The 16,407-nt window shown below is 41.2% G+C and overlaps 1 protein-coding gene across 1 annotated transcript in view; it reads left to right on the forward strand.

The window, feature by feature from the left end:
* The window catches only part of ENOX1 (ecto-NOX disulfide-thiol exchanger 1), a 251,289-nt gene that overhangs the window by 149,766 nt on the left and 85,116 nt on the right, over window positions 1-16,407 (forward strand). Inside the window, 1 exon segment of the mRNA XM_017871019.1 lies at window positions 3,995-4,179. Coding sequence (XP_017726508.1) covers window positions 3,995-4,179 — 185 coding nt within the window.

Genomic DNA, 16,407 nt, shown 5'->3' on the forward strand with positions numbered 1-16,407 from the left:
TTTTTTTTTTTTTTTAAGATGGAGCCTCTCTCTGTTGCCCAGGCTAGAGTGCAGTGGTGCGATCTCGGCTCACTGCAGCCTCCGCCTCCTGGGTTCACACCATTCTCCTGCCTCAGCCTCCTGAGTAGCTGGGACTGCAGGTGCCCGTCACCACGCCAAGCTAATTTTTTGTATTTTTAGTAGAGTCGGGGTTTCACTATGTTAACCAGGATGGTCTTGATCTCCTGACCTCATGATCCACCCGCCTCGGCCTCCCAAAGTGCTGGGATTACAGGCGTGAACCACCGCGCCCAGCCTAATTCTATTCTTTTTTTATTAGCGGAAATTGGTAATCCATATGGGGTGTCTCTTAGATATTCCATTTATTGGCGCTCGGTGCACTCCTTAGGAATTCCTACTGAAAGGTGCACACTGTACTTTTTTTTTAATCCTTATGCTCATTTGGATAGTGGATTCATTGTACAGTCTCATAAGGTAAATTTTATCATGGAAGCTTGATGACACATTTTTCCAAAACTCTTTAATTTAGTATGGTATTCCAGAAAGAACTAAAGAGAAAGAGAGAAATGAAAGAGTTGCCCTTTCCAATTTCTGAATTTTTAATACACTGAGAAATTAGATTAAGTCAGAAATTATTAGGATTTTTTTCTGTTAGAGCTCTGGCCCAAGAAACATAACATAGCCTCTTCCAGGCAGGCTTGTCTGAGGAATAGATTCAGGGCTGCAGTATGACACCGAGTGATGTTTACAAACAGGTGGCCTGAAGCTAAGTGGAGTCAATATACAATTTCTCACCCTTTAGAAGATAACTACCTGCTGCCACATGAGTAACGAAATTTTTTTTGTAAAAATCAAGCTTGAAATCATTTAATCAAGAATGTAAATCAGTTATGTGCCCCATTATAAAATGTTGATGGGATTTGCTATGGTATTGATTTTTTTTTTATTTTTTTGGTGGGGGGAATTACAGCTGTTACAGGTTTTTTTTAATATGATGATATCACATTCCTATTCTGGGAATGCAAACAATATTATATCCTGCTTAGCAGGCACTGTGGTCACTTGGCTTAGCCAAGAATAAGAACTCTCAGCAGTACCATTCCATAGGTTTGTAAGAGATCCCCTAAAATAATGGATGGTATACTTTCCTGTATGTATTTATGTTCAGATAATTTATTTAAATAATGCTGCTGGCACATGCTTTATAGCTGCTTGCATTTTGCTATACAGATTTCAGCATATCTTGCAGACTATGCAATTCATTTGGAAAATGTAATTTCCATCCCTGCATACTAATCGATTTCTTCACAAACACCTGCTATCAGTTATGATAATAAAAATGCCACTCTGAATTGAAAAAGGGCCAAATAGAGCTTCCTAAGGAAATGACTTAAGTGTCTTTGAATGCTACTAAATGTAGTAATGTGCCTGTGTAGTGCCAACACTTTTTTCATCATTTGCATTTTCTGTGATTTTGCCCTATTACAACATCCCTCTCACAAATGATTCCTCATAACCATTTCCTTCTGGCTTGGTAAACGGAGCTGTCAGGAGGTGGTATCTCAGGGTGTGGACAAGATCTGAAGCTGGGCTGCAGTGTTAGAAAGCACTGGCTCATGCCGTGGGGTACATGCTGGATAATTTCTGATTTTATGAGTAAGTCTCTGAAAACCGTAAATGTGGCTGCTCCTTGGTTTTGCACACACATACACCAAATAAAATCTCCTTTATTCATTCTCTTCAGCCTCCAGTTCATTCCATGCACCACTGCCAAACTAATGTTCCTAAATCCCAATTTCATCATGTCCTTCCACCACCCCAAGCACTGTCAGTGGTTCTCAATTGGCCGCTCCATTGAACCTAACCTTCCCCATCGTCTCCCATCACCTGACGTGGATCACCTTTCTCTCACTGCTGCCAGGCAAACGCTTGGCTTTTGGTCAAGTTTCTCTCCTTCTTGCCCCAAGTATTCTACCTTTCATTTTCATCTCTGGGCTTTTGCTTATGCTCTGGCTCCTGACTGAGAGACATCCTTCCCAAGTTCTTGGGTTTTTCATCTTCCAAAGCCCTTATTTATTCCTTCAGTCTGAATTTTTCTTTCTCTTCTCTGAACTCCTATAGGATACTTTTTTTTGTCATGCATCTAGACTCATTTATTCATTTATTCATTCAACCAACGTTTATTGAGTGCCTGCTGTATTCCAGACATCACATTATCCTTTCTTCCTTTGAAAGCAATCATTTCTTTTTAAATGTGTCAGTTTCTACTAGATTTTAAGCTCTTTGAGAGAACAGATGTATTCTGTCTCCTCTTTTTGTGGTCTGAGATGCCCACACAGACCTGAGCACAGGTAAATATGCAGTAAATGCCTGTTAAGTAATTGATCCCTACTGACTTGAGGTAGGGAAATGTCTGGGTAATTACATGTTCTGTTTGATTAGTAGTTCAGTGTGTACCACAGAGAGATTATTTTGCAAGATGGAATACTGTGAAACACTCAACTATAAAACTATTATTAACATAATTTGACGTTTGATATTTGAGGAGAGAATTCACCATGGTCTCAGAGCACCTCGGTAAAGCTTTATCACCATGGAACTGTAATGTGCGGGTAGAACACCCAGGAGGCGACCTTGATTCGGTCCTCTAACACGGGCAACAGGGGCTGCAAACGTGCATGCACTGACGCCCTGGTGTGCAGTGGGCTCCACACCGTGCCCTTATCTACTGGAATTTACATGTTTGAAGTTTCTGGTAACAAGCGTTTCAAATTTTCTTTCACTTTTCTCTTGCTTACACAAGTGGGGAATGGCTTTTCTGTGAGGGGGAAGATTAAAGGGAGACTGGTGGGAGAGTTGGTGGGGGAATGTGAGACTGGTTTTGAACAGCCTGGTAAGAACTGAACACATGGACCGATGTAATCAAGAGCAGAGACTCTGGAGCCTGCCTGCAGCCTGGGTGTGAAGGCTTTCTGCTACTTACTTTGTGGGATTGGATGAGTTACGTAACTTCTCTGTGCCACATTTTTCTCATCTGTAAAGATGGGGATAAGACCAGCACTGGCATCACAGGCTTGATGGGGCTATGAAGGGAGTGAGTTCATACAAAGCTCATGGTCCAGTACTTTGTGAGTGCCCAGCAGGCTATGTTGATTTTCAGAGAGCCCCCTAAGCAGTAAGATAGAAACTAGGGAAAGGGATTCCCTACCCTGAATCTTTGTTTTGTACCATTTGTTTTCTTTTTCGGTTTCGGCTATTTCTGAAACCTTGAGATGTGTGAGACCCCGAGTTAACTGTCTTGGTTTCTTAATAAGATGGACATATGAATGAAGTCTGAATCTAAATGTGGAGAATTGGGGGTTTCAGGGAGAGGTATTAGAGTAACCACTCAGCCTTGTAGAGGAAAAGAGTTTTAATCTGTTGGTGAAACAGATGGAACTAGGTTCCCATTCTGATAGGAGTTGGAGGAAAACAATCTGTGCAATTTGTCCCAGCAGTAGAGCAGGAAGGAATGGTGTGCATATAAATTCCTCTGTCCCCTGGGAGGCTGCCGCATGTCTCAACCTGTAGAACTGCTGATTATTTGAAAGAAAGCAACCCTCCAAGGAGCTAAGCAATCCTGTAGAAAGGGGGAAGACAATATTTAGCAGATATGATTGTTGCCTGGAATTCTGAATGTTGTCACCACCTAGCACCACATACCAATGTCTGTGAGGGTGCCCAGCATTGAGGGAGAGGTCAAGGGACAAGGATTTGGGAGGAATTAATCCCGTGCCCATAAGAAACGTTCATACATAAGACAGGACAAACGGAATCGATAAAAGTGATGCATACTGACTACAAAACAGACAGCCCCGGGGTAAGGCATTCTGCTTTTATTTCTGAGCTGGTACAAACATTAAGAACTTGGGTGGCAGACTCCCTTTCCCACAGAAGGCCTCCTCAAGCTAAGCAAGAAGGTAACTCACTTGAACTCATTCTGTTTGTCCTTCAGCTCTGGCTGCTCAGGCCTATGCTCTGAAAGAGGAGAATGACAGTCTCCGCTGGCAGCTGGATGCCTACAGGAATGAGGTGGAGCTGCTGAAACAAGAAAAAGAACAGCTTTTCCGAACAGAAGAGAACCTCACCAAGGACCAGCAATTGCAGTTCCTGCAGCAAACCATGCAAGGCATGCAGCAGGTACCTGGCCCAGATGGTTTTGTGAGAGAAAGGGATATGTGTATTAAATGAAAATGGAAAGGCAGCTGCATGCTGGAAAGGGTGAAGGAGAAGAAATGACAACCAAAAAGCTAAGTTGTTAGGACAGAAAAGTGCTAATAACTGTTTGTGGAAGGGTAGAATCTAGAGAAAAGCCAAGCCAATCACTTTTCCTGTATTGCACTTAAGATCTAGTCAGGTTCTATGAGCACATTACGTGTTTAAGAAATGTTTGTTGATGGAACAGATGAAGCATCAGAGTTTTGGGAGACAGGTAACTTTAGAAACAGGACAATAGCTGTGTTTCTGTTGAAGAGTGCCAGACTTCATCCTGGCATACTGAATTTAAAGATGTGTATTTATGGCAATTGTTAGAAAGGAAATGAAAGTTGAGGGCTTTGGAGGATGGAAAAGGAACAGGTACTGTGGGAAATAAAATGTTGACGAGGGGGGAGATTGACTGTTGGCGGTGAGGGAATAGAGTCAAAGATTCACAGCCAGATTTGTATCTGAAAACCTCAATTGGTACATGATATTCTTAAGGTGTTGGGGCCTTTGAGTTACCTTAGAATAATAGAGCATAAATTATCATCATGGGGATTTTTAAATTACTCCTCTGAATATACAAATCCGATCAATATTTCCTTTAAAAAAGATTGTTTTTATTTAAACAAGGGAAATATAAGTAGAATGATGGAAAGTTAATATACAGAGAGTCCACTTTTTTTTAATTCCCCCATCCATATTGACTGCTATGTAACATCCAGAGCATGGATTGCCTACAGAAGTATCTTAGTGATTAGAGGTAACTACTACAGAAGCATCAGCCTAACAGGGAAAAATAATTGAGAGGGAGAGTATAAAAAAGAATCATGGATTGGGAAGTGAGAAAGTTAATGACCAACTCGCACAAATTATGTCTTAAACATCTCCTGCCATTTTAAAGCAATTTTTGAGTTTTGGCTTAGAGTCCTAACTGGTTGATGTTCACTGTGTGTGTTAGACTAATCAGTGAGATTCAGAGGTCAGAGCCAGCCAGGAAAATGTCACTACAGTTATTGCTCAGGTCTCTGGACTTGGAAATCGATGTAACAGCTGCTGTGTGAGACTTCTGGGGTTGTCCATATGCCCCAACATTGGGTGTCTGTCGGTGCCCTCGCCAAGATGAGAGGCCATCGATTTCCCCAAAGGAAAATCCTCTCAAGATGAGAGGCCATTGATTTCCCCAAAGGCCATGACGCCAGACCTAGCCCAAAAGCAACTATGCTACACTTTACACAACTCTCCCTCTTTCCCTCTAGAAAAGATTATCCCAGTTGCTTTAAAGGTATATAAAGTATTTTAGGTTATTGCAGATTCAAATCAAAAAGAAGTCAGAGGAGGCGAGGGCGAGCTGCTCCATCAGGGCTGCAGAAGCACTGAGGAGCCACGTGCCTGGTCCGCAAAGGAGCAGTGTTCCAAATCACCACCTGAGCCATCTTCCTGAACGAGGGATTCGGTTAAGGGAGCTTCTCATCTCTTTTCAGCATCTCCTTGTCAGTAGGAAATGTACTTTATATAACTAAAAATGTAGTTGAGACAGAAACGTATTATCTCACAGTTCTGAAGGCTACAAGTCCAAGATCTAGGGTCTAAGAGCAGGGTTGGTTCCTTCTGATGCTGTAAGGAAGAGTCTGACTCCTGCCTCTCTCCCAGCTTCTGGAGGTTGGTTGGCAATCTTTGGCCTTCCTTGACTTGTAGACACATCACCCTGCTCTCTGCCTTCATCATCCCTTGTCATTCTCCATGTGTGTGTGTCCAAATTTCTGCTTTTTATAAGGACACAATTCATACAGGATTAGCGGCCCACCTGCTCCAGTATGACCTCATCTTAATTACTTATATCTGCAAGGACTTATTTCCAGATAAGTTCCCAGTAGGGGCTAGGACTTCAACATTTGGATTTGGGGCTGGGGGGCAGGGCACAATTCAATCCATAACAGACACATAGTAGACAGTCAAAATATCTATGTCAAACGAAGGACTGAATAGACAAAGGCCTGGAGGCAGGCCTAGCATGGTGTCTGTGGGAGCTCTGGACTGTGTGGGATCCTGGATCATGAAAAGCAAGACAGGGAGCGGGAGAGCCAAGGCCTAAGAGGTGTGTGTGGTGCCTCCTTAACCTACAGAAAGCACTAGGTCCCTAGTGGCTGCTATGATTTTAATGTTTACTGGTTGTTAGGCAGATGTATGGCTATCTCTGCGGCAGAACATTTTTAACAGAGTTTTAAAATATAGGTGCTTTTTAAAGTCTTATTTCTGTCATGACCTACCATGTGTGAATAAATTACCACAATTCACTAATTTGAATCCCACCACAAAGAATTAGCCTGACTTTAAAACCTACCTTCAATCTCCACACTATCTACTTTATAAATCAGAAAATCATGGTTTCACATGAGAGATGACAGAGAGAGGAGGGGTCAGCCTCCCATATGTCACCATTTCCACAGTCTATGTTTGGGAAATCATTTCTGTAACAAACAATAAAAAAAGAAAGAGCCTTAATGACCTGAGGACTAGCAGACAGCTTTTGGAATCGCCTTCAAGTTTAGCCAAAAGTTTCTAACCTTTGTTTCTTTAACCCCTTAAGGATATGTTCACTGACATCACACAGTTTTTCATGTGTTCATGAAGAAAACGCTATGGGCAGGGTTCCTAACATGGAAAAACCCTTGGGTGACTTTGTCTGGATGTTTCTGAGTTTACCCCTGCACCATGTGAGCCACAATGTATAATATGAAAGGTTTCATACAAAAGAGAATAACAGCTTGTATCTATGGTAACACAGTAGCCTTTACCTGATCATAAACTGGCAGTGAAGTTATCTTGTCTCTGCCTCAGGGATAGTGAGGCTTTTGACTTTCATTTGTACCTTTAGGTGTACAAGTAAAGACTATACATATGTTTAACTCTTATTTTTCTTCAGGTTACCACACTGAATTCTTTCATTAGGTTTATTGAGGTAAAATTTACATACAATGAAATATATTCTTTTTAGACATACGTTCTGTGAAGTTTGACAAATGCATACAGTCACATAACCACCGCTACCACAATCTATATATAAATCAGTTCCATCACTCATTCCCTCTTGCCCCATTTGATTCAACCCCACTCCCAGCAACCACTGCTCTGTTTTCTACCCTTGTAGTTTTTCTTTTTCCAGAATATCATATAAGGGGAATTGAACAGTATGCAACCTGTTGAGTTGGGCTTCTTTCTTTAGCATAATACATCTGAGACTGATCCATGCTGCTGTACGTATCAGACATTCATTCCTTCTGATGCTGAGTAGTATTCCACCATAAGAAAGAGCTGTGGTTTGTTTGTCTAGTCAATAGTTAGTGGATGGATAGTTTCCAGTTTGGGACAAATAGGAATAAATCTGCTATAAACATTCACTTACAGGCTTTTTGCTTAGACACAATTTTTCATTTTACTTGAGTAAATCCTAGGAATACGATTGTTGGGTCATATGGCAAGTGTGTTTTACTTTCAGAGAAACTGCCAACGTCTTTTCCCAAGTGTCTGTAGCATCATACATTCCCTCAGGACTATCTGCAAACTCCAGTTCTGCATCCTCATCAGATAGCACTGGCATGGTCAGTTTGTCTTTTTTCATCACTGTAGTACATTTGTAGTGATATCTCATTATGGTTTTATTCACACGTAAATTTGCAGTATTTTTATTTTCATTTATGAGGATAGGTCAACATGTCATAATTTTTGAATAATCTGCTTTTAAAATCAGAATTCTTTTGAAGCCTTGTGTAAATCATATTGACAGGACTAATAAATGTTTGGATAACAGCAGGATACCATTAAAAACTGCTGATCGTAAAAGTGTGTATGACTAATGATGATTCTGTCAGAAGGCTTCTTCCTAAATACTTTAAGCTGATGCTTTTGAACAGTGTTAAATCTAGTCTGAGGACCAGCTGTCTTAGGCCAGCAAGCCATTGGCCCATGTGGAGCAGTGGCTCTCTCACACTCTCAGCCTGACATTAGTAAGGCGCAGGCCTCGTCCGCTGTCTTGACAACTTTCAGCAAGGGAAGATCAGGGAAAAACAAAAATGGGAAAAGTAGGATGATTATGATCAAAAGCATTTAGAAATTAAGTGACAAGCATTTTTTTCTTTATAGTCAAAGTAGAACATATGTGTGATTTTCTGTGTGTGCATTGTTAAAATCTCACCCACTTAGACTAATTTTATGGAAGATGAAGAAATATAACATTACTACTTTCCTAAAATACAAAGTAACCCCATTTAGTTTTGTCAGATGTTGGGTAAGAGTCAGACTTTGGAATATCTATTAAGGAATAAATGAAACTAGTTTTGAAATTAAACATAGTGATTACATCTGACCCCTTGGGTAAGTTCAACATGTCTTCTGCAATCTCGTTGAAACTATTTAGTTGCTTAGTAAGTACTTTTTTTTTAAGAGGAGAAAAGCTTGCATTCAGTTCCTCCCCAGAATTCACATGTAATTAAGTCTGATGTTATATGTCAAAATCAAGATCATAATAATGTTAGCGGTGGTGGTGATGGTGGCTGTGGAGATGAAGGGACTGTGGAGGACCATGGTTGCCATGGTGGTAAAGGTGACTGCAGTAGTGATATTGGCTCTGGAGGTGAGGGTGATTGTGGTGAGGATGGTGGCTGTGGTTGTTTTGGTGACTATGGTGGGGGTGATGATGAAGGTAGCTGTGGTGGAGAAGGTAACTGTGCTTGTGAAGGTAGCTGGTGGTGAAGGTGGCCGTGGTGGGGGTGCTGGCTGTGGTTGTGTTGTTAGCTATGGTGGTAAAGGTAGCTGTGGTGGCTGTGGTAGTGACGGTGACTGTAGTGAGAGGATGGTGACTGATGGTAATGTTCCAACTGGTTGGGTGATGAAGGCGTCGGTGAGGGGGATGATAACCTCCATTGTGTTGCTGGCTGTGGTGAGAATGGTGGCTATGGTAGTGAAAATGGCTGTAGTAGCTGTGGTAATGAAGGCAGCTATGGTGAGGATGGTGGCTGTGGTTGTGTTGTTGGCTGTGGTGGTGAAGGTGGCCATGTTGGTGCTCGTGGCTGTGGTTGTGGTGATGGCCATGGTGAAGATGGTGTTAAAGGTGGCTGTGATTGAAAATGGTGACTGGAGTGGAAATGGTGACTGTGATGGTCATGTTGGCTGTGGTGATGAAGGTAGCTGTGGTGAGGATGATGACTATGGTGGTGAAGGGGGCCATAGTGGCAATGGTGGCTGTGGCTGTGTTGGTGGCTATGGTGGTGAAGGAGGCCGTGGTAGCATTAGTGGTGCTTTTAATGATTAGAAAACTTTAGGGAAAGAGATAGAATGAGCACATTCACGAATATTTTATGGGATTTTTTTTTTTATTTCTTAAAACCTTGTCCCTTAAAAATTGTAGAAATCCTCAAAAGTGCAGCAGACCAGATGCTCCCAGCCAACTTCACAAGGTAGTGCTCCAGAGAACTGAGCAAATGCAGGGCTGTAGGCAAGAGCACAGAGGAGTGTCACAAGACTTTGTGACAGGAGGCTCTCCTTTTTCCTGATCATTTTCACTTTCGTATTCTGTTTTTAATTTCTATCTGAAATACCCACCAGTCCGATAATGGACCTAATAGGTGGATGCGCCATGCCCAGCATCTTTTTCCTATTATCTTCCATTTTAACTTTATCTTTGATCCTTCCAATTGAAGTTTCTGCTTGGTAATCATATTATTTTATTTTCAAGAGGTTATTTTGTCCTCTAATCATTCTTTTCATGCAATCTTGATTCGTATCTTTTGGGTGCAGTATCTTCTCAAATCTTTTTAAGAATACTAAGTAGGAATTTTAAGATCTTTCTGGTTCCTGAATCATGTCTCTTTACTTCAGGATTGGTTGTTTAGCTATTGTGTTTCAGTCTGTCTCTTTTATGTACAGGTTTCTTCACGAGCAAGGTGATGGCTGGCAGCCTGTGTATATTTAGGTGTGGAGGGCCTGGTTTGCTTTTCTGTGAAGTTCTGTGGCTTTGCTCATTGCTGTGTCTGGATCTCCTGCATGGCCGAGTCTTTCTCCTGGGCAGTGGCCAGCCAAGAGCTCTTTGTCAGGCAGGCTTCATTTTAAGGAGATTTGGGGATCCCTTGAATGCCAGAACCTGTCATACACAAGGAACTCCTGGAACTCACTTTCCTTTCTCCTTGTTTTTGTAAGTTTGTTCATTGACAGACACTTTAATTGAGCCTCTGGAGGAAGAAAATACAAACACATTGCCTCTGACATCTCGAACAGGAGCCTGTTTCAGGGGCCTTTACCTTTCACTTTAACCCAGTCTTTGAATGAGTTCTTGGTTGCCATGTGGCCAGGACGGGTGGGGTGGGGTGGGGCAGTGGGAAGTGTGGGGAGTATTGCAAATTGTTCTGGCTGCCTGGAAACATACAGGGAAAGGAGGAGCAGCAAGCAGGTTCCTGAATGTCTAGGAGGAAGGACAAGGGAACTTAAGGTGGCATACTTTGGAGTGAAGATAGCTGTCTTAGCAAGAAGAGGCAGATGCACAAAGTAAAATAGTTTCTGAAAGCAAGAAAGGAAGACAAATAGGAAAAGGTGACATGAAGAGGCTGAAATATGGAACAAAGACACATAAATAGTGAACTTGCTCTCCACGCTATTTCTGTTTCCTTGTCCTAGAAGAGAAGGTGGCAGAACTAATGGTCCAGAGCAGGGCGCGCCTAAGTTCCCAAGCATGTGCAGGACACAGAACAGTAGAGTCCGTTCCAGACACAGGGATGGGAAGGATGTGCAGAAGGAGTGAGGGATGCAGAAGAACAAACAGTTTTTCCTCTCCAGTTAAAAACTGCTTTCAAAGGAAAATGCACAAGCACAGAAGGACAAGAAAATGGAAAAGAGAAATCCCTTTAAAAGCAGAAATTCAACATTTTGTAATGATAAATTATATTTTAAGAGCTTTTAAAAAATTTTTTTCACCTTTATTTTTTTGAGATGGAGTCTCATTCTGTTGCGCAGGCTGGAGTACAATGGCGTGATCTCAGCTCACTGCAACCTCCACCTCCCAGGTTCAGGTGATTCTCCTGCCTCTGCCTCCTGAGTAGCTGGGACTACAGGCATGTGTCACTGTGCCTGGCTAACTTTTGTATTTTTAGTAGAGACGGGGTTTCACCATGTTGGCCAGCCTGGTCTTGAACTCCTGACCTCAAGTGATCTGCCCACCTCGGCCTCCCAAAGTGCTGGGATTACAGGCATGAGCTGCTGCACCCAGCCTCAACATCTATTTTAGATACAGGGGGTACATGTACAGATTTGTTACATGGGAATATTGCATGATGCTGAGGTTTAGGGTACAGATCCCATCACCCAGGTAGTGAGCATAGTACCCAACAGGTAGTTTTTCAACCCATGCCCTTCTCCCTCTCTCCCCTATAGTAGTCTGCAATATCTGTCACTCCCATATTTATGCCCATGGGTACTCAGTATTTAGCTCCCACTTATAATTGAGAAGATGCAGTATTTGGTTTTCTGTTACTATGTTAATTCGCTTAGGATTAAGGCCTCCAACTACATCCCTGTTACTGCAAAGGACATGATTTCATTCTTTTTTATGGTTGTATTCGTATTCCGTGGTATATATATGCCCCCTCTTCCTTATCAAATTTATCATTTATGGGGACCTAGGTTGCTTCTGTGACTTTCCTATTGTGAATAGCATAGCAATGAACATGTGAGTGCATGTGTCTTTTTGATAGAATGATTTCTTTTCCTTTAGGTATACACCCACTAATGGCATTGCTGGGTCGAATGGTAGCTCTATTTTAAGTTCTTTGAGAAATCTCCAGACTGCTTTCCACAGTGGCGTTACTAATTTATATTCCTTACCAACAGTGTATAAGTGTTCCCTTTTCTCCACATCCTCACCAGCATCTGTTGTTTTTGACTTTTTTAATGATAGCCATTCTGACTGGTGTGAGATGGTGTCTCATCGTGGTTTTACTTTGTATTTCTCTGATGCTTAGTGACGCTGAGCATTTTTTCATATGTTTGTTGAGTACTTCTTTGTCTTCTTTTGAGAAGTATCTGTTCATGTGCCTTGTCCATTTTTTAATGGGGTTATTTGGTTTTTGCTTGTTGACTTAAGTTCCCTAGAGATTCTGGATATTAGGCCTTTGTCAGCTGCCTAGTTTGTGAATATCTTCTCCCACTCTGTGTAGGTTGTCTGTTTACTCTGTTGATAGTTTCGTTTTCTTTGCAGAAGCTCTTTAATTAGGTCCCACTTGTCTATTTTTGGTTTTGTTACAATTGCTTTTGGGGACTTAGCCAAAAAATCTTTGCCAATGCCAAAGTCGAGAAGAGAATTTCCAGATTGGCTTCTAGGATTTTTACAGTTTGAGGTCCTGCATTTAAATCTTTGACCTGTTTTGAGTTAATTTTTGTAGACAGTGAAAGGTTAGGGGTCCAGCTTCAATCTTCTGTCTAGGGCTAGTCAGTTTTCCTATAATCGTTTATTGAATAGAGAGTCGTTTCCCCATTGCTTGTTTTTGTCAGCCTTGTCAAATATTAGATGGTTGTTAAGTGTGCATCTTTGTTTCCCAGTTTGCTGTTTTATTCCATTGGTCTAGGTGTCTGTTTTTGTACCAGTATCATGCTGTTTTGGTTGCAGTGGCTTTTTAGTATATAATTTGAAGTTGGGTAGTGTGATGTCTCTGGCTTTGTTCTTTTGGCTTAAAAGTTACTTTGGTTGTCTGGGCTTTGGGTTCCATATGAATTTTTTAATAGTTTTTCTTAATTTTGTAAAGAATGACATTAGTAATTTGATAGGAATAGTGGTGAATCTGTAAATTCCTTTGGCAGTATGAACATTGTTATGATATTGATTCTTCCAACCTATGAGGATGGAATGTTTTTCCATGTATTTGTGTCATCTCTGACTTCTTTTAGCAGTGCTTCATAGTTCTCCTTATAGAGATCTTTCACCTCCTTGCTTAGCTGTATTCCTAGGCATTTCATCTTCTTTGTGGCTATTGTAAGTGCAGTTGTATTCTTCATTTCACTCAGCCTGGACATTGTTGGTGAATAGAAGTGCTACTGATTTTTGTACAGTTATTGTATCCTGAAACTTTACTAATTTTAAGGGCCTTTATGAAATATTTAAATACTTAGATGTAGAATGTAAAAAAAAAAAAACTAAAGATAGAAAGTCTGGAAATTAAGTTGCAGTATATCAGGAGGATCTACCTTCTAAGTTGAGTTCATGAGCCTCAAAAATGTTCAATTAGAAGGAAGGAATAGCCCATACACAATGATGTGGTTATTGGCTCATTCAGAAAGAATGATATCATAATATCTTTAATATATGACAGATTATACATTAGCACAGAAAATAATTCAGTATCACTGGACAGGGCAAGAAAATCTCATTACAGTGTAGAGAAAGGAGCTTTTAGACTCTCATGTACAAGTAGTCAAATATTCAGCTTTAAAAGTTCAAAAAATAAAATGTGTATGTATAAATAGACACTCATACACATATAAAAACCTGGAGTCTTTACAAGCTATGGCTGCAAAGACATACCCCATGTTTATCTGATTCTTCGACAACCCAGATTAAGTTTACTTCTTTCTGAATAGGATAGAATAGAATATGGATGTGAGAAATGCAGAAGACATTTCCCACATTCATATTAAAAGTCACTGACATTTTACTAGAATCAGAAAAATCATAAAACATGTATATCTCTCAGATTACATGGCTTTAAAAAGGTTCAGTGACTTCAACATCAAGGTTCACAAGAATTGCCAAATTTGGGGTCCACCATGGTCTTCCTTTCTCTTAACAACCCCAGGGTTTGTAATTTCATTTTTTATCCATTCCTCGGCAATGAATATTGGGATGGTGCATTATAATAATAGGCCACAAGATGATAATTCTCATAATTCCTTGGCACCTTTCCTTAGGCTGTTCAAGGTCATTTGTAGGGTTCCTGCTGGCAGTGTGTGCATTTTCTGACATTTGCAGATTACACTCCTGGTACATCCCAAGAAGGTAAGTATCTCACTTCAATGTGTGAGACTCTTGAAGGAATGGTTGGCTCCATTTGGAACCAGAAATAGAAACCAATTCTCCAATTCTTGGCCCAGGGCTTTACATTACAAAGCCCTACCTGTTTGAAATGATCACACATGACATCTGTTAGAGGTTTGGGAGTTTTCAGAGCACTTTCCCTTTTAATTCTGGACAAGATACAAAGACTAAAATGAAGATGAGAGGAAGCCTCCTTATATGTTTTTAGCAGTTTTGAGTGAGGATGGGTCACTGAGTGTCTTGCCGTCTTCACTGACCAGAGGTCATAAGATGAGGAAGAAGATAAGCTGTACTCATGCCACCTAAGGGCATGAATAATGAAATGAAAACACTGAACTAGTAGAAGGAAAATGTGACTCCAGCTTCACTGTTTTCTGTACTTCTTTGGGAAAGTCAGGATGTCTGGACCTCCAGTTCTTCTCCTGGAGACTAGGTGCTGCCAACCTCACTAAGGGCTTGCTATGATAAAATCATACATCGCATGGGATCATGTATATGAGGACATTTTGAAAAGCTCTTCACAAATAAATGTGAACTGTCATTGCCATATTCCAGGTGAAAGTATGAAAAGATGTTGAGACTTAAAAGAAGACTCAGGATCACAGAGTTAGTCAGGGCAAGTTCAGGTCATAATTTCCTGACACAAGGTGGCCTGTGCTGTTTGCTCCAATGCCCCTTACAACAGGAAGGCCCAGTTTCTACAGTTAACTCACAAAAGCACCTTCACATTATTTTATGTGGTCCTCACAACAACTCAGGGGTATGTGACTATCCCAGTGTGTCAAGTAGGAAACTGAGAGCTAGAGGTGAGACCTGAGACTGGCCCAGGGCACAGGTATACCACGTAGAGTCAGAACTGCATCCTAGGCCTGTCTGACCCCAGCGCCTGTGTTCCCTCAATAACCCCACACCATGGCTTTCCAGAGTGTACCCTCTGTAGTGCTTCAGAACTGCAATCATCAAGACAGCAGAAGACTAGGAAGTTCCATCCTTCATATGCTTGGAGATCACTAAAATATTACTGGCAAAAACTCATTGCCTATTTTCTGACTTTGTGTCATAGCCCCTACTCTGGTCTTTGCATTAGCAGAGTAAGAGCCTGTGAAAGGAAAGTAACATACATGCAGCTTTTATTTATTAAATTTGAATCATGAAAACAAATCTCTTCACTTCTGGGAAGGGGAAGAGAAGCCCTAATAAAATTTAACTATGAGAGGCTTCGTCTCATCATTAGTTATCCTGCTCTGCCATTAATCAAATGCATCCTCATTAGTAATCATTCCTTCTCAAAATAATGAGGCTAGCAGACGAATCAATGTAGGAGCCAGGGGCAGAAATAATGGCATTGCCCTGCAGACTATTAAAATCATTTGGCTTCTGCCTTTTGCTGCTTTCCCTGATGTCTGCAATGGGAAATCCTGACTCTCCAGTAGACTTCCATTCCCAGGATAAAGGAACTCTGCTTTTCCCAACACTGTGTCCCTGGCAGTCTTTGGATGACCTTTGAATGACCTTCCCTTTCACTGCCTCTTTTGGAAACTGCCTTCTGACTTAGAGTCTATATCACATTATGAGTACCAGATTTATAGTGAAATGGATCTTTTCTTAGATGTAATACGTCAGAGCAGACTTTTGCTGCAGACACATACTGGCCTTCCATGCTGACCATTGTCATCTTTCTCCCTCCAGCTACAGACACTAAAATGATTCCTTGTGGTCTGGCTTTGACTTCATTTCTTTCTAGTCTACCAATGCCAAGAAGCCGACTCATTCACACTGAAGCCCTGAACCCTGCCAGCAACGTGGCTGTCTGTCTATAGCAGGTGTCCTGCTCCCAGCCAAACTGATGTAATTACCCATCTCAACTCCCGCCGCAGTTGGGGGTCTTCATGCTCCAGGGCTTTCTCATGCAGCTGGCTAGGAGAGGCAACATGAGGATTAGGAAGACCAGGCAATTCCCTTCTCATCAGAAATGAAAGCAGTGAAGAAAATGCAGGGAGAAATTTGATGGGAGTGAAGAAATACAGCATAGGAACAAAGAAGAAAGAAGAATTAGAGGGGAAAAAAACTCTTTTTTTTTTTTTTTTTTTTTT

Source organism: Rhinopithecus bieti, unplaced genomic scaffold (genome assembly GCF_001698545.2).
Source record: "Rhinopithecus bieti isolate Rb0 unplaced genomic scaffold, ASM169854v2 scaffold_5273, whole genome shotgun sequence".
NCBI classification, from domain to species: Eukaryota; Metazoa; Chordata; class Mammalia; order Primates; family Cercopithecidae; genus Rhinopithecus; species Rhinopithecus bieti.